Genomic DNA, 22,221 nt, shown 5'->3' with positions numbered 1-22,221 from the left:
ATCACTATGGTAACCCACTAATTTTTAGTTCTCAACCTAATGATCATCTGAGGAAATAAAGAAAAAAAGAAATACCATTCTGATATGGTGTTTAAGTAAAGATGAAAATGTCACAAAATGGCCATTCTTTACCCAAAAATAGCAGCCTCATCCCACCAGTTATTAACCCTTACATAAACAACTCTTTCTCAGATAGTGCCAAAAAAAATTACCATGTAAGCAAAAACCATCAGTTAAGTAAAAGTTAATGAGTAACTCATTAATATAACTGATCTCTTTCAGTTCTTTCTCTGGCTTGCGTACACTGAGACAGTGGAACTTGCTTTTGAATTTTGAAACACTGTTTTGGGAAACTTTACTATTTACATTTATTGATGGCATAACAGAAACATAAATACTAAAAGTCTACCTTTGACAGTGTGATATAGAGACACTCTGGTCTCCCTATGATTTTTTCAGGTATCACTGATCTTAGACAGCACAGAAACTGGAGTGCTAACAATCTTTCTGCATTCAAGTCTACACTTTTAGAGAAATTTCCTTATTTGAGAATTTATCAGTTTTGTTCATTCAGAAGCTGTCTTTATGCAATTTCCATTAATTCATGAAAATACTCAGTAAAATTATTTTATGCAAGTAATTCTTGGTCTACAGTTTATTCACATTTGACTGAGTGAACTTAAATTTGTGCTAGTTACATTGACCTGAAGATAAATCACATGGGGTTTTTGTTTATTTGTTGTCTTTTTTGTTGCTGTTATTCTAGTTGTTGTTGGTTTTAATTCTGTGATTGGCCAAGAGAATATTACTCATGCAGATAGTGACACTATTAAATGCCAAAAATATTTTGCTTAGCATTAACATTTCTGGAAATACTCTATTCAATCAAGTCACTAACTAAAATGTTTGTTGACAGTATACATGAAAAGAACATATTTTGCTTTTTCTAAGATGACAAGTTTTAACTTAAGATGCTACTGTAGATGTAGATTTGGCTTTGGAACTGGCTTGCCAACCTATGCTCCTTCCTCACTTCATCAGGTTTCCCGACTGTACACCAGAATGGTGTGTCTAAATACCTCACAGATTTTGAAGCAAAGCAAAGGTATTTAATGTACATTTCCTAACTCTGTCAGTCTTACAAAATGTCTGTAATATCTGATACATACAACAGAAGTCCTAGCCTGGAACAAAAATAAATGACATGCAGATATAGTTCCATGAAAGACCAGGGGCCAGGCAAATACCACCTACAAAAAAATCACAAGTAAATCTGATATTGGTATGAATTGTATTATTTTTCATGTTACATGTTTGATGAACTATGAAAAAGAATCAACCTGTGTTAACTCTGTGTTAATGCTAAATATTTCATAATGCAGTCTATAGCTACTCAGACAGATGAAACTAGTGTTTAATTTATGGAAATGTAAGCTGATTAATTTATGTGGAATGATACTCTTCCAGTCACTATAAAAGCTAAGCTTTAGGCTTTTCACTTCAAGATGTTGTCTCTCACCTGTGTGAGGTAACATTAACTTAGGGTGGCTTAACTCATATGCCTTTTGTATAGTATGCCTGTATCTAATAATTCCCCTTTTCCAAGTGGAATGGAACAGATGCATTCATCCCTTCAAAGTCTTCTTCCCGTTTAAAGAAACGGTTTATCAGATGCTGGCCATTTACTAGGCTCAGGACAGAACACCAATTACAGCACATCAGGCCAAGTTACAAATTATTAATTGCACACGTAAGATTGGAATTAAGTTCCACTCGATTCAGCAGGCCTTAACCCAATGTTTCGGTCATGGATATATACTGGCATGCTAAATAAAAGCCTTTTGCTGTTTAACTCAGCCAATGAAGAGCACAAGGAGACACTGATTTAACCAAGAGGACAGCGGACTGCTGGAATCAATATCTGTCTGCAAACGAATTAGATAATCAAAGAAATTGAACAATGTAAATTAAATTAATTATTAGAATAATTACTTTGGCATTATATTTTTAGTGCAGGCATGTTCTCCCAAAGAAACTGTATAAAATTTCTTTGCAAGTGATAAACTGCTAACTCATGTTCCATTTGCCCCTCAAAAAACACCCAGTTGGAAACATTTTGAAAACACAGCACATAGGTATGCACTATTTCTTTTAATATCACTTTATCTGCTCTCGCTAGATTTTACAAGAACAAATACCCATTCAAATGATACAACTACAAACACAAAACATTTGTGATGATTTTTCCTAGATGTGCAACTGATTTCATATCTGGTAACTCATTTGAGACTGCAAGCTTACATCTTTTTAAAGTGTATCAGCAGGGTATTTTCATTAAAAGATATTCTTTTCTATTTTTGCAGCTGGCATTGGATATTTCCTGTGAACATAAACAAACTACACACATCTATATCCAGTACTCAAAAATAATTGTATTAACAATTTTGTATGTGAATGTTGCTTTGCATGTAGAAGAACAAAAGAGAGTAAGTTTGTACCTTTTTATATGGAGATAAGCCATTCAAAAAGTGGACAGAAAAAATTAACAGAAGGATGAATACTGAAGCTAAAATTTCACAGAACATCATTAGACATCAAAGAATCTGTAAATAAATAAATACTTCAGATGTCACGCACATTCAAGTCACATTATTTCCTTGAATTACCAAGTTGTGGGCAAAGCAACTGTTGGAAAAAAAATTGAAAAAATATACAATTACTGGAATTTGGTACACATGGCTTTCCCTCTCTTAAGTGGCTGAAAATACTGTATTTTCAGCTACAGTTGTTACATTTCTCTTGTTCTTTCAACCACAGATCCTCATTCTCATCTCCATCACATCTTTTCTATGCCCTCGGTTAAAACAAACGACTGGTCCATGATTCATGTGCCTGGACTCATGATGAATTAGCAGAGGCCTCTGACAGAAAGAGAATGAATAGGTATATGCAGGGGCAAAGGGTCAGTTACAAGCTCTTAAATGCAATAAATTAAACCCTGAGTAAAATCATTACCGTTTAGCATCCCAGCTTGTACACAGGGACTGAAAATGCAACTTGAAAAGCCTTTCAACAACTTCACCAGGTCCATCATTTTTCCCAGTATTCTCACCTTTGTTCACAAGTGACACGGGAACATATTTCAAGCACCTAAAGTTGTCTGAAAGTACTAGTCCCTACTTCTACCTAATAATTCTTCTACCTCTTGGTTTACTTTGTAGAATATGATTATTAGAGTGTACCTTGTATGCATTTATACAGGACCATGTAAGATGAGTTTTTTTAAAATTGCAAATAGACTACCTCCCCATTTTTCAAGCATACCAAAACACTCTGCCTACTCAAGGCAGATATTTGCCAGTTACGCAAAGGGAATTTTTTGCTGCCAGGTTATGGTGCAGGGAATAACATCTGATCTTACCTCTCCATTCTCCAGAGGATGGATTTTGGAATAATAAGAAGTGCATATGACTTCATCATCTTTTATATAGGATGGAGTTCCAGGACGGGGATGAATGTTGTAGCGTGTCAGGCACTCACTGTCTGTGATAGCATAATACTGCCATGGTTGATAGTCTACACCATCCAGCGATCGCTCTAATATCCAATTCCCAGGTCGAGGCGAGTTAGCTGCTTTCACAATAACATATGCAATCTGGAAAATCTGAAAAACAGATGAAATGTTAAAATATCTGCAAATACCTAATTATAAATTCATTCTGCTTTCTTAATAGCTACCAAACTAAGAACAGTAAATATGATAATGTTTGATTTTGTTTCCCCTAAAAATGCAATATGGCCTCAGATTCCATTGAAACTCTAACTACAGAAATAAATTCTCCATTAACATTTCTGAAAAGAGACTAGTTGCATTAGGCCAATAGAGACTTTGAAAACAGTATTGAAAAGCACTCTAAATTCCACATTGCTAAGCTGCAGTTTCAGCCAAATGTTTGCAAAGTTTGTTTTCAAGTATTTTCAATTTGTAGGAGTGGGTTTAGTTTCTGTATGTGTAGACATACATTTATAGACATACAGTTTCTGCAATGTTTAAGACTTGCCAAACTCTGTTACACCCTTATCGCTGTTAAGAAAAAACACAGGTTTAAGCCACTGAAAGGTAATCATTTTGAAATCATTCTATAAAACACTCTTGTTTCAATCACATGACTCAGCACTGCGGCCGTAAATAAGCTTAAAGGACAGAGACACGTCAAATATCACTATAAACAGAATGTAAGCATGCAATCAATGCTCATTATGGCCCATTTCAACTGCCTATTCAATTGATTTATAAAGGTTTATTTCTGTTTGCAGGCTTGCTGGAATGCAAGCCACAAACAATACATTTGCAACTGCAGAATGACATATGTTAGTGACGCAGTTTTGGTTTGGTTTGTTTTTTTTAACCTAGTAACATCTAGATGCTACAGAGGTAGAACTGAAGCTAAGGAAAAGAAACAGCTATTTCCATTAGAAAAGCAGAACACATAGCAAGTTAATATTTTTAAGATGCAGTGCTGTGGGTCTGAACACGAGGGTGCCAGAGGGTATTATGGAGAGAAGAGTGTTGATTTAATACTTAATGTTTTCTATATCGGATAGCCATTGTAAAGTAGCTGCATGATTCAGACTTAGTCCACATAAAATCTGTTGTGAATACTTAGACAATCAGTAACGTTGGTGAAAGCAGATCCTACAGTAAATGATGAAAGAAACAGTAAGAGGACTCAAATTAGGGTTTTTTTAATAACCACTAGTATGATTATAAAATAGAAATTATGTTAAGTAGCAGAGTACTGCAAATACTACAGTACATTTGATGATGGAGACAAAGAAAATGTTTATCTCCAGTTATCATTCCCACCTTCCGTGTAGATGCTGAGAACATGGTAAGATCTACAATAGCTTCAGTCAGGAAGTCAAATCACTAACAACCAGTTTTTCAGATAAGTGGGTGAGGCTGTATTTATTTTGATCTGAAAAACATATGTATAACTGTGCATTCGTGAAGGATTATCTCAAGTTATCAATATTTTTCTTCAATAGCATAAAAGAAAATCTCCAGAGACAAGGAGAAACCTGTGTTTCATTCCATTGTTCCAAGGGGAATCATACAACCATTTGCCCCTGTTTCACAAATGCCCTTTCCTCTCTTAAACTCCCTAATAGATACATTCCATTGTGGCCACGAGTAACTATAACTGTAACTATACTGGATCAGTGTCACCAATACTGTTTACAATAAACAGAGAAAACGACAATATTATCATACCTCTCCAAACTGTTCCCCCCCAAGTTAAGCTCTTTGAAAAGAAAGAAAATAGCTGGAGTGTTTATTTATTATTTCCTAAGGGAGGTAATAAGCAACAGCTATATTTTAAGGAACTAGTTTATCAAGAGTTATTTTGTACATTGTCCTTTGCATGAGTAAAGAATCCAACATACAATGTAAATTGTTTTTACACCAGCATGATCTAGTCAAACCACATAAACTCTTTCAGCTCCAGCCATTCAGAATAGAGGTTTCATTCTAGAGTACTTCTAAATACCTTTTTTGAAAGTTTTTAAATAAGTGTTTTACCCCAAGTTCTCATAAGACTATTCTTTATATGTTGAATGGATAACAACTAAGGTTAAACACATTGTTAGGGCTTCTACCATGGAAGATCTGTGGTTTAGGACATAGCTGACAAAAAATTCATAATCTTAGGTGTGCATATATAGTTTCCTCTGTGGAAGTCCTACAATTTGCAAAACTTCCCAGAAGATTCAATGTTGAATACTGCCTTTAGCCAAAAAACCATTTAGCTCTGCAAACGTCTTGGATGCATTGGCTCTGTGGGGCCAAGAGTGTAATCAACAGGAAGTTTTTTTTTTTGACTGCTTGCTTTGAAACACTAGGCTGTGTGGGAGAGTGAAACTTTCTATAGTTACTTTTCAAATTGGAGCTCTATTTCAATAACATTTCCTGCACATTCTGCTGAAGATTTGTTTCAAGTCTCGTTTCTTACCTTCTGGGATAGCGTACAGTTTGACTGCAATTTATTACATACCTTTGGCTTTGATTATTTTTAGCATACTTTGTAAAGGAAACTGCAACAAAATTTTATAAAAAAAAGCAGTGGAGAGGAAACAGAATATTGCAGGTCATAGTGGGGTGAACATTATTTCTCTTAATCTAAACTTGACAATGAAAAAAGTTTGTTAACATAAATAAAAAAGTACACATGAAGGGTTGTTTTTAACTATTACTCAATTACAGGTTTTGGCCTGATCCAGTCTATTACTGCTGTCCCAGCCTCTGAGAGTTCCTGTAGTGGCTTCTGCAACAGCACGAAGCTATCTGCAACCCACTGAGATGTGAAACATTTGTCTTTTCTCCTTCACATCTCTATTCATGAGCGGAACTGAAATACTGTTTTGTATAAAACAAAATTATTTCCTGGGCAGAGAAATAGAGCTGGAACTAAAGACCAGAATTTTTAAATGTTGATAGGCTATTAATGCTAATGGCAGTCAAGGGAAGATGAGTGAGCACATACATCATATATATGCTCTGGTTAATATTATCCCTGATCTTTCTCACTAAGGCTAGGCTGAAGAAAGTACAGTATGCTAAACCATGCTTCTTAGAAACACCTTTTCTTTGGGGAACAACTGGACTTGTAGAGCTTTAGCATGAATCAGGAAGATGGTTGTCCCAGCTTAGAAAGCTACACTAGTCACCACCAGCTCATCACAGTGCTATGACAACAGACAACGAACATAATGTATTCCATGCTTTGGTGCACTTTCTAAACAAGTTGACAATAACAACAAGTGCAGAAAAAATGGACTAAAATTAATGGCATTTGTATGATGATTCTCAAAGTAAGTCAATGTCATGGAAGCAACACACTTTCAAACCAATTGGAAATCTGTCCTTATCCAGGTACAAGAGTAACCCTTCTTTTATTGTGGAGTTGCTTAGCAAATGGCATTCTGGTTACTATAATACAACCAGCTAGAGCTTTGTGGCATAAGAATACTACTACTAATGAAGTCTAATGTATCACTGAGTTTTGCTGTATTTGTTTCCACAATCAAAAGAAGGGAATCTGCTCAGTCTTCTGGAGCCAAGTTTCCCAGTAAATTTTAACACTGAGCTTCTGTTCCTACAGGGTAATTGATGGAGCATGCCTGGTTGACTTTTCAAATAGCATCAATAGGCTAACACATGTCAATTGATGTAATAATTGTACAATCTTAGAGCACTTCTGGTTTTGTACAAGTCCAATAGAAAGTAACCTGGAGACCAAAGTTTGCTGATACAAATGTGGCAACAGAGCAAGACCAAGCTGCCTACTAGCATGTAACAGACCATTAACAGAGCTGCCAAAGTGCAGCTGGTGCTTTTTTCTACTTGCTCGGCTCATGTGACCGAGGTGTAATTATGGGAGTGGGAGGGAAATAGTCTAAATAGTCCTTTAAGCCTTTCCCAAATTATAGACAACATAATCCTCAAGATGAGAAACAAAATGAGTCTTGGGTCTCATTTTCACTGGTAATTGTCTCAGCGGTGAGATCTGCGAAGCACATACTGTGAGGAACGGTTCCATAAGTTATAGCACTGTATCTTCTTATGAATGCCTCATAAGACATAGAAAAGTGCATCCTACTACACAGGATAATTTGCTACACTAATATTATTCAGATAGAGCTGAAGTGAATCATTAATCTGCATAGGGTTAGCTAGTGAAGCAGGAAATCTCATTGTGCCTGACTCCCACCTGCGCTTCTATTTAAAAAATAAATCCTTCAGTTAGAAACTGTTCATGTAAGTCAGAATATCATCAGAGAAAAAATACAGTACCACACAATTCTACAGAAGTATTTCCATTTCATTTTCTCAACAGAAGAATGTAATAGCCCTAATGGAGGCTTCCATCAGCAATCTGGTGTAAACTGTGTGTCTACTTATTTGCCATAATTATATTATGTTGTTGATTATTATTCCAGTTCAGTAGTCAAGTAAACATTGTATTCTTTTATTGAGAAGAGGGCACATTTTGGGCAAGGGTTTGTTACCTTACAGGCTGGCATAAATACTGTTAAAACTTCTGGCCTTAAACATCCCATACATTTATTTAACCAGTCATTTAAAAGTGCTGTTAGGGCCAGGACAGCAAAGCAATGCAGATACCCCTTGTCCCAATGTGAAATCCATCTGGATGAGTCAGCTGAGAAAGCTACCTCAGAATGCCCTGCAGGCTAACAGGGGTTATTGCCTACAGGGGGGTACAACTCATTAAGAGAAGCAGGGGAAAGAACATTTTTGACGGTATAAAATTCATTATGGGATGTGTTAAGGGGATTGTGCAAATGGATGAGGTTTACTATGGAACAGTTAGGGGAGGGAATAAAGGCAGGGAAAGGGAGGATTCAAGGTGGATCAAGGAGCAACAAGTATAAGATAGAGGAAAACGGAGATAAAAGGAACCAGTTGACTTGTAAATAGCTAGCTGGTCATCATGCTTGTCCTGACCTCTATCACTGAAGTCTGTCCTATTTTCTCATTCTAAGTATCTTCCGTTTAGGTGTGCTCCCTCTTCTGAGTGGGTATGTGTGAACAAGAGTTAACTTCAAACTCGACTAGCCAGCAAGTAGAAGAGGTCCGAGTACCAGCAATTAGTGTAGGGCTGCAAATCTCCAAGGCTCTTGGAGAGCACTCTATGTGGGTGCCAGCAACTGGGGACACCAGTGAGATCTGGGGCCAGCTAGTGGATAGGTTATCTAAGGCCAGCTAATGGAGCGTTGCATGTTGTGTATGCATCCACAGATGTACACAAACACATATGCCCTTAGCATAATTTAATCCTAATCAGCTGGAGAGGAAGAACAGGGTGAGGCAGCCTGTGCTGTGTTTGTGTTCATGTGGGCACTGACAGGGCACTGTGGTCTATTTATGTTGCTCTGTGAACCCATGTGAGTGTGTCTTTCACTGTCTCTGAAACAGGAGCTCTGCCTTGCTACAGACTTGCTTCATGAAGACGAGCGCCACAGCAGCCTTGCACCTACCAGGCTACTGGATTCAGTAACTTCTAGTACCTAGGATGACCAACAATCGAGAATCCTAGATCTAAACAAATTCTCAAAGCAGAACAGTGTTCCTTGATCATTAACTTCTGTCTTTACACTCATGGATAAAAATGACTGTTATATATGCAGGACATCATGCATCTCAAATTAAATATTACATTTGCACTATTTTTCATTTTGGACTAGGCTCTCCTACAGGCTTAAGACATGAAACAGACCAAATCCAACTACTTCTGCTTATGAGCTAAAGCAGAGGTTTTGTGAGTTTGAGAAACAGCTCCTCGTGTCCTCAGAGGCTGCTATTAATTCCTTATGATTCTATGTGGTCAGTCACATTTCAATTCACATATGCTGCTATGGATTATTGTTTGTGTCTATTATGTATGAAAGAGAGTAGACAGTTTTGATGCAAGAATTTTTAAACAATTGCCGATTTAAGAACAACTAACCTTCTCATTTTAGTCTCATACCCAACTCAGACAGAGAAAAACCCTAATGTAGAAATGGAGTGAGTGGCTCTCCAGATTCCTCAAACCACCATTTAGCACGTATCTTTTTCTATTGCTGTCCTGAGAGACAGTGGCCATGGTTTCAAATATTCTGTTCACAGTTAGAAATTCTGTAATTGAAAATGTTGGCATGGAGGGAAAAAAAAAAAAATGCTTAGCAGGATTCAGCTAATACCAGTTTAGAAAGCTGAACAGCTGAACAGCTCCCCACCATGCTGCAGTTTGCCTTCTAATGACAATGCCTCTCCTGTTCATGTGAGCTGCTTCCAACTGAAATGCTGTTACCAGATGGGGAATTTGGGCTGAAAGATGCACACACTTGATTCCAACATAGGTTGTTTTTCCATAGTGTTGCAAACAATTCTGAGTACTAGCTAGCAGGGCATCATCTGTCTCAGAAAAATTGTAGCTACAAATGTCATGCAAAATAAGATGTCCACAGCACTTTGTGGGAAAAACTGAGAAACAAAAGCTCTAAGATGGGTGTCTCCAAATCAAGCCAAGTTTCAGTTAGAAATCTTCCATCTTTTCTAATTAGACAAAAAATTGACTCATGTACAATGCTCAGTCCCATTCAGTTAATACCTGCAGAACGTCCATTAAAAAAAAAATAAAAAAAAAATTAAATATACCTCAACTTAGAACAAGCTCAGCTTTCTCCCTCCCCTGTACGTAACAGCTACAGAGGCTCAGGTTCCTTTAAGAACATTTTCTTCTCCTTGAGAAAAATAGATCATTTATTAATACCTCTCAACTTTTGCTCATGTTATAAGTAAAAGATGATTATAACTTGTGTCATTTAAAAAAAGAAATTAAAAGCAAAGTCTATTAAAACAGTGCACTTTATAAAATGTCAAACTGCAAAGCTCTCAAGTTGTCCAGCTGTTGAATATCTAAGATACATTAAGCCAAATGGAGGGAGTCAGTACCTGTAAAGTTTCTGGTAATATCAACTTTGTTCTTTGTAATTTTCTCTGTTGGTTTTCTCAATTACCTACTGTTCAATTGTTTGTGAAGGCCTCAAAAATAGCTGCTTTCTTTTGACCATTTTTGCTGCTCATCATTGGCCACATTTAAGGGCTGCAGTTAGTAATTTCTTCTCCCAGTGCTTTCAAATAATAGCAGAAAGCAATTTCTTTTCTCTTTATTTCCTAAGGTTAATCACTTCTTTCCATGAAGATGGTGAGGAAAGGAAAATTGATGGAAATGACAATATTCAAACCTTTCTTCTTCAAACCTAGACAATAGAAGAGAAGACCAGAAAAGGTGGTTCTTCTATTTTGGTGTTAAAACACCAAAAAAAATTAATTTTTTTTTGCTTGATCCAAGAACTGATGCTCAGCCTGGGTCCAGTAGCTGAAAGTACCCAGGGTAAAGTGTTCTCATTTCTTTCAGTGAGGTTTTCATGCAGTATCCTCTCACCAGCTGCATTTCAGAGTGATCAGTCTGTTCCTCTAGCTTGAGGAACCAAGAACTATCACAGCCATTTTTTTAGGCTCCATTTAAAAGTTCTACAATGCACAAACCTTGAAACCTAAACATTTAAATAACTATTCTCAATCTCCTCACCTGTTACAGCCTCATACAAAGTCTTTACATTTTAATTCCATAATGAGAATATTAATTTTAACATAGATAAAACTATTTAGTCAGACACAGGAATAGCACATAAAAATCTGCTTTTCCTAGAGAACACTTACTTTTCTTATAAAATCATAGAATGGTTTGGGTTGGAAGGGACCTTTGAAGGCCTAGTCAAAACTTCCTGCCTTAAGCAGAGGCATCTTGCACTAGAGGCTGACTGCTTGGTACTTCCCAGGGTCCTCTTTATTACCCTTTTTAAAAATAGGTGTTATATTCCCTTTTCTCAAGTCACTGGAGACTTTACCTGACTGCCATAACTTTTCAAATATGATGGAGAGTAGCTTAGCAACTACATCAACCAATTCCCTCAGGATCTTGGGATTATCTCATCAGAGTTATTCAGATTTCCTTTTTGTACAACAGAGAGCAAGTTCTTGCTGCACTAATTTTATCAATGTGAAATTAAAGATCTCTTTCAATGTTACGGTTTCTGACTTTTCTGCAGAGTGCTAAAAAGTATATAAATAAATACTTGTTATTTAGCGAAGCATCATCTATCTGTCACCCACCTTGTAGAGAGGGATACAAACAAACATCTGAAACTGTTGTACTGTTAGCATAGAGCATCTTCTGCACTATCAACATTTAAACCTTTAACATTTCCCTGCTGAAACCTTCACAAGTTTTTACTTTGAGCTGTCTGGAAAAGGACATGTTATTCACCATATACAATGTATGATAAGAGACATCTTCTTGAGGAACTGGGATTTTTATTTGATTTTGATTGTAAACTCTTTGAGGTTAAGATCATTGATCTGAATATGAAATAGGCATGTACTAATTTATACCCATTCCCTGAACATGACACAATGTTCTCTCCGTCTCAGTCTGGAAATACTGTGCAATATGAACAACTTGAACAATGAAAACATGTAGTAGTAGTAATTTGAGCCTTCAAATAAAAAATTAGAGACTGTTTTCCAAAATATTTTTAGCTTTTTGTTTGCTTCTTTCTTTTCTTCACTTTTTCTTCATATACACTATGCTTCATTTCTTTAGCTAAACATGATAGTGGTTAAAAAGGCTTAAAAATATATTCTGGCAGTGCTTCTAAGATGTCTCATGTCACTAAACTTTGAAAATTTCAAAAACATACACAAGGAAAGAAGAAAATGGGAAAGAAATGAGATTCTAAATCTGATTTCCAGGTCAAAAAAGTGTATGCATGTTAGGTTTTCACTTTTGCTTTTAGTTCTTAATACTTTTTAAATTATTGTGAGAACTGCTTTAGATGTGGATATGTTGCTGTATGGTATAGCAGGGGATATATGCAATATAAAAAGTGAATTATGAGATGAATAATTTTATATATTTCCATCTCACAGCCCCCTTTTATAATCAGAATTTACTTATGAATAATTAGAAGACATAACACACTAGGACTCAAAAACAAAGGAAAGGTTTATCTTCACCAGGAAGTTGTATGTTCTGTTTAAGAACAGACCAAGTCTGTTTTTCCATGTTTTGTGGCTGGAGAGATCCAATACACTCCCTTCTCAAAGCTTATTCAGTCACTTAGTCCACATTAGTCCCAATCAAACAAAAAGAGCTACATTAATGACTGTTTTTATTGGCTGTCTAAACTGCATCATTGATAAATGAGTCTCTAAGTGCTTCCACAGCGCATGTGACCAGCTGCTCATGGACTTCATGGAGCACAGAGAGAGAGAATAATTTTGCCATTAATACATTTGCTGAAAGGAGTGTATACATATATATTCATTCTTCATTGTTCAGAGCAAGGGATGATTTTATGCAGCCCCAAGGCCTATTTAAACATTTATTTTATTCCCATTAGTACTTTTTCCTAGAGTGGTTTTAGATCCACCAACAAATCAAGACCATTGTGCAGATGAGGAAAAACTCTTGGCAAGCCAAATTCAATGCTCTTGACCAAGCTCTGACCTAATGCGCACTAATAAGAGTAGCAGCATTTCACCCTGTGCCAAATACTGCCATTTGAACACTTTTACATCCTGCTAGCTTAAACAAAAAGTAATTAAAAACAACCTTAAGCATATTTCATCAAATCATTGTATAAATACTGGCATAATGCTGTGAAGCACTACATGACATTCGTATGACAAGGTACTGTCTTGCTATTAGGAGTTGCTCCTACTCCCATAAATCTTAACTTACACACAAAACCTTACAAAACACAAATTAGTCAATTAATAACCTACCTCTTAACACAAATTCAGCTGTCCTTCTGTTACAACAGTTTTCATCATGTGTACTACAGAATCTTGTTGCCCATCTTGTAGCATAGATCTTATATTTCAATAATAATTTTGTAATAAACAGCTAGCACAACAGAAGCACTATTTCATGACCATCACTGTCAGCTGCAAAACTCATTTTTTCAATTTAGCTTTTTATTCATCATAAACTACTCAATGACAACATATTTCCTCAGCAAGGGGAACAAAATCTGTTCAAGACTGAGAATCCTATGGTCCCATTATTTGTCATGCCACCATTCTCCCAGGCTCTGTGACTTTAGAACCAGAATTGCCAGTAGTACAAAATCAGTAGAAAACCTCATATTCTTGTCAGAATGTATGTGTCACTCTGGATCCAAAGGTTATAATAGAGTATTTAGGACCTATATATTGAAACTATTTGCCTGACGGATGGAAAGGTGAATAGCTCTTTTGGTTAAAGCCAAAATTTGAAAAGGAAAAGTGCTAGGTGTATTTATTGTAGTCATCCATGGAAAAATGTAAGGCAAATAACCTCAGAAAGAAAACCCATAAATTCTCAAAACTTATTTTCATCTCTGTCAGTGTGTATTATGAACTGAAGCTGAAAGGATTTGCTTACTTAGAAATCTTTTTGACTAACTACAAAGCAATAAAGTTATGGTTTGATTTAGTGGGGAGCATAAAAAAAATTGGGCAAAATAACCCTATGGATATTTATTATTAATACAACTACTCAACCTAGCTAGCAGCACTTTATATAGTAGGTATTATAACTGACCTTTCAGGACAATAATGGCCTCTTAGCATTTCAGAATGCATTGAAGAGTGCTCCCTCCATGTACTATTGCACCACTCATGAAAAACTTTCTTTTTTAATGCTGTGGGAAAGTCAGCTTGAGTAACTTCACTAACACTTGTTTGTTAGAACATCTAAAAGCTTAATGCAGCAAGCTCTACGGGAGTTATGGCTGGCATAGATGTGCACTCTCGACCCATAGCTAAGGAAAAAGGTCATTCATTTTTCTTTAGGCTTTTGTCTGAGTGACATCAATGTGGAAAACTTTATTCTAAGACAAGAACTGAGCCCTGGATGACATGTTACCAGTGCGCATATAGTCACTCCTACCAGCAAGGAGAAAGCCAGGTGGAAAGCTACATAATATTAAGTATACTTGCCAATACTATATAAACAAAGTGGTTCTTAAAAATGTTCACTGTGATGTCAAAATATTTACTACAGTTCTGTTTTTTTGTTTTCACTATTACTAATAACTATGTTTTCTAGGTATGTTTGCTGTAAATCCTCACTGGTATGTTTATGTGCTGTTTGTTTTCTGGTTTTTCTTTCTGCTTTTTTAAATCATTTCTTTATAAACTAACTTCAAATCCAATAGTATTGCTTTGGTTAAAAAGAATACCAGAAGGACAAAGTACGCTTTGTTTCATTCTATAGATATCTGATTATTGCATTACCAGCAAATTGTGAAACTAAAGAAATGAAAGGAATTATGAAAATGTTCAGATTCAAGTCTATGAAGAGAACAAAAAAAGAAATTTTTTTTTAAAAAAACAGTATTATAACTAACATCCAGCTACATGTGTAAAAATTGGCTTGGGCCTTTAATAAAAGAGAACAGATCTCATTCTTTATTTATATTAATTCCACAGTCTCATTTTCATGGTTTTAGTTGCATCTTTTTAGCATTTTGTTACCACTTAGGTATCACTGAGCCAGTGAACTGGACTTAGGATTTTTTTTTTTTTTATTTATTTTTTTTTTGAGAAAGAGAGGCATTTAATGCTTTGAATTCTGAGATGTTTACATTATTTCAAAACAGAATGATTCATGTGCAAGAAACACTAAAAACAAATATCCAGGATGACAGCTCTATGTTGCAGGCATGCTCATAATTAGTATATTATACTTTAAAGTTTTACAATCATAGATCAGTATTTTATATTTCAAAGTTTCACAATCAGTTAAAGCCAACACAGAGTGGTGGGGGCTCTGGAGAAGGGAGGAACTGCTTTCCCCACCACCTCCAGAAATATGTTCCTGCCACCTCCCCCAGGCTAGCATTAAAACCTCACACAGCAAGCCAAATTAGAAAATTGATCCAGCAGAAACCTAACCCCCAAAAAAGAAGACACATAGTTTTCAGTATCAAGGTCCTGATCTGGTTCACTGCATGGCAGCACAAGTGCTAGTGCCAGAACAAGGGAGACAGGAATGCCTCCCTTCAGCCAGTCTGGGGAGGGCATGTGACGGGGGGAACAACAATCATGGAACTGCAGCATTTCAGTCTAAACAGACTTTGCTTCTGTTCACATTTCTCTCTTTAGACAAACATTTTTGAAGATGGACAAAACAGACTGGAATTTGTTGGTGAAAAGTCTCAGTTTGGATTAATTTTCATTTCTGTTAAATTACTTTTTGGTTTGGGGATGAAGAGAATCTTTAAGCTTTAGCTTTACAGAAACTGTTTTGAAAGTGTTTTAGACATTTGAAGCACATAATTGTTAGTAAAGGAGAAAAAGAAAATATTAACTGAAAACCTAAGCTAAATGTTTTCACATATACACAAATTTAACATATGAAGACCAACTGGCACTTAAATTTACTAATCTAGTTCTTGTATCCCAAGACTAAACAGTGTCATTAACCTTCTCTTTATTCATTTAGCTATTCTGATAATTTGATATCAGAAGTTATTCCATAGAAAGCTAGTTGTATTTTTTTTTTTTCCACTGGAAAATGTATTTGATATTCCAGAGCAGAGAAAATATAACATGAAAACCAAATTTAACTTTAGCTCTCCTAGCCTGATCCCTGGCTGCTCGGACAATTTCTCTGTACTCCTCCCAGCCTACCTGTCCTTGCTTCCACCATCTGTAGGCTTCCTTTTTGTGTTTGAGTTTGTCCAGAAGCCTCTTGTTCATCCACACAGGCCTCCTGGTGTTTTTGCCTGACATCCACATCAGCGTTTTAGCTCAGCTAAGGACCATGCTTTTGACATAAATCTCCAAAATGTCCCAATTTAGCTTGCTTTGGTTCACATCACAAATAGATCATGGAGCTCACAAACTGGATTCCCTTCAGATAAGAACTAAGCCAGGAGAACATGTTTAGACATATGTGATTCATTTTAGCTGTTAATGGACATTCAGCCCATGGTCCAGAATAGAGCTAGTCTGAAGTAAATTTCCTGACAAGTGAACTGGGTCCTCAGCACTAAATAAACAGAAGTCCTCTCGCAAGTCTGTCCCCCCTCTCTCTCTGTGACACTGTGACACGCTCTTTGCTAATGCAGGCAAAATTGAAGTATCAATATCCAGATTTTTTACTCAGTTGTTTTCAAATTTTACCCAAATCTTCAAATTATAGGTTACATTTCACATTATGTATAGTAGTCCTCAGTACAGCAGCAGATATATAAACACATTGTGCAACCCAAAATTCAAGCTTTAAAAATAATAATTAAAAAAGATCATGAATTATAAAGCACAGTAATGAAATAATCAATCACAGTCCATATTGTGCATGTGGTATCCATGACTCAGCTGTGAAATATTACACAGAAAATTTATTATATGCTATTTCTGATGGTTGTAACTATCTTACCTATAATAGCAAAGAGTGAAGATGTACTTTCCATGGGACTCTTCCTTCCTAATGATTTTTTTTTTCAATTTGGTGGCAACTGTGCACAGATTTTGTTTTCCTTCATTGATACGAGGGTTTTTTCCCCTCCCTTTTAAGCTCTTCTCACAGACTACCACACTGAGCTTTTATAAGATGAGTCTGAGTCCTGTCCTGCTATTTTCCTGTCCCAGCTTGAATCTCTCCCATTCATCTTGTCACAGTTTCTTAGTTCTCTCATGTCTGTCTTTTGCCACAGAGCCACTTAGTTGTACAGTCATGTGTAGAGAAAGCAAAAGCAATCACTCAGTTTTGCAATTCTCTTCCTCTTCCTAGCACTATCCTTACTGAGGATATGTGATACATGTTTGTGACTGTGAACACGCGCACTTGTGTGTATTTCTGCTCATGGGTATTAAAGTGAATCGAATAACAAAGGAATCATTCAAAACCAGATCAAAATCCTCCACTAAAATTACATTTGGACAACACAAAATTACAAAATAATGAATTTACCATTAGCAGAATATTGCTGTCTGTTTTTCGTAAATGCTTTTCAAAATGTTTCTGAGCAAGTCAAGCATTCTTCTCCTACTTCCAGTTATTCAGTTCTCTATATAGTTTCAGAAATGCCACTTCCTAAAGTAGCATATGTGCCACTCAAATAGTAAAGTCCATGAGTCCAAAAACTTACCTTCTAAAAAGTACTGAAATACACTTCAGGAGAAGTGGGACTGCAGTGATTCCTACATGGAGTCAGAACACGATTTTTTAGACTCCTTCCTCCCTTCCTACAGAAGGAGGGCAGAGGAGAGGATGAAAAGACAATGTGAAAGAGTTGGACACCATCAGAGCTTAAGAAACTTAAAACTGATGAACTGCAATTGCTTTATAGAGAAATCAGCTACATAGCTTTATCAGTTATTCTTGCTTGTGCACCTTATGAGATCTTACAAGGCCCTGAGGAGTGTCAACTACTCTCTTTTTCTTCAGAAATATACGCCTGGAAAGGATTACCTGGACACTGAACTGATCCTCCACAGTGTCAGTCAATTAAAATATACTTATTAAGTCCAGAATTTTCTTCCAGAACATTAACTCTGGGTCCATGCGAGTTCCACACATCTACAAGTCATGTAAAATATTCCAGCACCATTTAAACAAAAATATGAAGTGTATAGTAAAAAAATCCAAACCTACATAAATATGCTCCTGGCACAAGTATCTTAGCAATATCAAGGGTATGTCCTTGTTCCTCACAACAGCAGGGAATTTGTTAATAAAAGTGTCCTGATGTGTGCAGAAATAGGAAACAGATGGGCTGACCACCTCACCTCAACCTGCCAACTGGTTTTCATGTGTATTTGCCAATTTTCTTTAAAGATACCCTACTAGTCTTCCACATCACTGTGAAATTAAACCAGTTGAGGATGTGGGATAGCATGAGTACAGGGAATATGTTCTGCCTGGAACATTTCTAAGCATTTCTGTTTTGCCAACTCCCTTCTCTGTACTTCTTGAAGAGAAGGCTTACTTTCTGTCCTGCTAAACATTGCACTCACTGGACTTGAATTACTTTTGTTGCACTTGAACTGCCCATCACTCTTAAGGCAAAACCCACAGACCCTACACAACCAGCAGGAGTAAGAGATGCGGAACTGCAGACAGCTTCTCTTAGTAATTTGCGAGTGCTTCAAAGATGCAACAACCTAGCACACCAATGAACCTACCCTGCCAAACTCGGGATCTGCAGTTTTACTTTCAGTAACCAGGCAGGGTAGCTCAACCTCTCATTTCAACCTCCATTTAAATTCATGTGAGCAACTCCTAAATAAATCTACATTCATATTTTGACTTTCTATGCACTTATTGGATGAAAAGCACTATAAAAAATAATTTCACATGTACAGCTACAAATGGTGTTCCATAATATTCTTATGAATTAGAAAAGATGGTGATTGTCAAAATGGCTAAAAAGTCTAGAGAAGTAACGAGTTAAGAGCAAATTAGCAAAGATGCTCAGAACCAAATAATTCCTGTTTTCAACTCATATTTTTATAATAGGTGGGGTACAAATTTCAAACATACTTTAATGAATTAGAAACCTAGCCTGCATTATGGATAAAAGCTCTTTATAAGTATTATGGTAAACCTCAACTGTTGGGAGAAAAGAAAAAAAATACTGGTTTTTTCCCAACCTGACTCATAATATTTTGGCTCCTTCTAAAGTTAAATAAATTTTACTTCTTCAGTTTATTAGTTATTGCTAACTAGTGCACCCCATTTTTATATGGCTACACTGAACTACAAAGTAAAATAAAAAATGTAGCTGCCCAAAAAGGCCAAGCATTATATAAATGAAGAAAATGTAATTATTTTCCTGATTTTTTCATGAAATTAGGATTGCTAAAAGCTTTCCATGTACTATCATAATTGCCAGTAATAACATACAAACTAATGCATTCCTGCAATTTTCAGTCCATTACTTGTAGATTTGTCACTTGTTATTTCTATCTCACAAAAAGAAGCTGAGCATTTTTACACTTAAAGCAAGAATTTATCAATGCAAATATAGCAATTACTGAATCTCCTATAAGCCAAAGTTAAAGAATGGTATTTCTTTTAAGTGACCTCTCAAAGATTATCTGGTGACCTTCATCATTCATAGTGACTACTACACATGACACTATCTGGAAGAGAAATTTCATGTTTTACCAGCTGCTTTAATAATAAAGCTTACAATGCTGTGTCTACTGAATAAGCAAACACAAACTCCTAATACTCCTCAAAATCCAAACAACTTGTATTTCTTACTGAGCAGTCTAAAAGCTGTGCAAATGGTAACAGACTTTTTACTGCATTTTGAGGAACAAAACTGTTGTTCTCTTCATGTAAGGTGGTGAGTAAACAGCATGCATTCCTAACTACATGGGTTACTCAAATCATAAAGAGTGTGCCAGACAGCATTAGTGACACAGGGTCTTATCCCACCTCTCTGACATCCACAGAAACCTCAACACTGCTCCTATTCCAGCCAATACAACTGAATAGGCTTAAAAGAAGGTATCAGCTTTAGTACTGCAAAAGGACTGCCAAGCTTTCTTTGAACAATAAGCCAGAGAACATGGGAAAGAAACAGGCTCATTTTGTCTCATTTTTAGAAAATGACAAAAAAAACCAACCAACAAACCCACACAACACACAGTGCAGTATTCTCAGACCGCTGTCAACTGGCACACAAAGAAGCCTTTTATATACATTAGAATAACCCATACTTTTTCTTCAATATAATCACTGACCCCGTAGTTGCTAGCTTTTAGTACATTAGAAAACCAAAAACTTTCAGAAGTGCACAAATTTGCTTATTTCTTATGACAATCTAGATACTGACATAGCAGAAAAAAACCAGAAGTTGTAAACTCATAGTTTAGCAGAACTGACCTAAACAGTTACACAAGTAAAATCACTTGGGTGATGAAAACAAGGATGGTAATTTAGTTCTAATGCCTGAGAGCTACTCACATATTAACAGATCATAGCCAACAAGAGGCACAATTCCTTGCTGTAAAGGCAAACCAGTTAATAACTCTGAAAGTTTAGAAGACATTTAAAAAAAACCAAAACTTTTTAACGCACAGGAGCTTAAACTCAAACTTCAGTAACAAGGTTTAGCTCTGCCAATTGAAAGACAAATGCGCATTGAATACTTTTGCATATGTAAGGTGAAAGACACAGATGTAGGATTGTTTCTGCCAGCAACATTGAGGGCTCTAAAGCCAGAATGCTAATAATTCTTCCAGGATTCAAGGGCTCTTCCAGGTATAAAGACTACTGCCCTCCAAGTACTTCAGTGTCACAGATACAAGGTACTTACAAGAATTTTTACCATCAGATCATTTGGATGACAGGTTTTTTACAAGAAATAAAGGACAAAAGCCTAGAAATCCAAGTATTACTCTTCATGAAACATTACTGAAGTTCTGAGTTCTAGACTAAGTTAAGACTAAGTTTGAGCTCTTAAAACAAAATTGTATGTATGAATGCACACAGATGTGTCAATGCCCTGCCTTTCATTTAATTTTATTTTCTGACAAACTATGCTTTATTGAAGCCTCTTTAGTTGATAATTAGCTATTGTCCTCTTCAAGTACAGCTAAATGAGAAAGAAGGGAGATAAGGACAGGCGGGTTCCAAGTGAAACTGATAAACCAATAATAATAAACTGAAATAGAAAACTGATCTCAGTGAAGAGATCACAGAGGAAGGGGGAGCTGGGAAGGGGAATATGTCTCCAGTGAGCCAGAGAAAGGGCCTTCTCTTTTTTCTTAACACTTGGAAAACACATTATGACACCATTTCCCACAGCATTCTCCTAGAGAAACTTGCTGCTCATGGCTTGGACAGGTATATTCTTCACTGGGTAAAAAAACCTGGCTGGATGACTGGGCCCAAAGAGTTGTGGTGAATGGAGTTAAATCCAGCTGGTGGCCAGTCACAAGTGGTGTTCCCCAGGGCTCAGTATTGGGGCCAGTTCTGTTTAATATTTTTATCAAGGATCTGGACGAGGGGATCGAGTGCACCCTCAGCAAGTTTGCAGACAACACCAAGTTGGGTGGCAGGGTTGATCTGTTCGAGGGTAGGAAGAAGGCTCTACAGTGGTATCTGGACAGGCTGGATCGATGGGCCGAGGCCAATTGTATGGGGTTCAACAAGGCCAAGTGCCGGGTTCCGCACTTCGGTCACAACAGCCCCAAGCAACGCTACAGGCTTGGGGAAGAGTGGCTGGAAAGCTCCCTGTTGGAAAAGGACCTGGGGGTGCTGGTTGACAGCCGGCTGGATATAAGCCGGCAGTGTGTCCAGGTGGCCAAGGCGGCCAACAGCATCGTGGCCTGTATCAGAAATAGTGTGGCCAGCAGGAGCAGGGAGGTGATTGTTCCCCTGTACTAGGCACTGGTGAGGCCGCACCTTGAGTCCTGGGTTCAGTTTCGGGCCCCTCGCTACAGGAAAGACATGGAGGTGCTGGAGCGTGTCCAGAGAAGGGCAACCAAGTTGGTGAGCGGCCTGGAGCACAAGTCTTATGAGGAGCGGCTGAGAGAACTGGGGCTGTTTATTCTGGAGAAAAGGAGGCTGAGGGGAGACCTTA

The 22,221-nt window shown here is 36.9% G+C and overlaps 1 protein-coding gene across 4 annotated transcripts in view; it reads right to left on the bottom strand.

Annotated features, from left to right (window-relative positions):
• Window positions 1–22,221, bottom strand: part of LAMA2 (laminin subunit alpha 2) — a 383,544-nt gene that overhangs the window by 262,934 nt on the left and 98,389 nt on the right. For all 4 annotated transcript variants that reach the window (XM_049800395.1, XM_049800397.1, XM_049800396.1 and 1 more), the window contains exon 4: window positions 3,422–3,664. In XM_049800395.1, the coding sequence (XP_049656352.1) occupies window positions 3,422–3,664 (243 nt within the window). The remainder of the gene's footprint in view (window positions 1–3,421; window positions 3,665–22,221) is intronic.

This window comes from Accipiter gentilis, chromosome 5, assembly GCF_929443795.1.
Source record: "Accipiter gentilis chromosome 5, bAccGen1.1, whole genome shotgun sequence".
NCBI classification, from domain to species: Eukaryota; Metazoa; Chordata; class Aves; order Accipitriformes; family Accipitridae; genus Astur; species Astur gentilis.
This window is presented reverse-complemented; position numbering and strand designations above follow the sequence as displayed.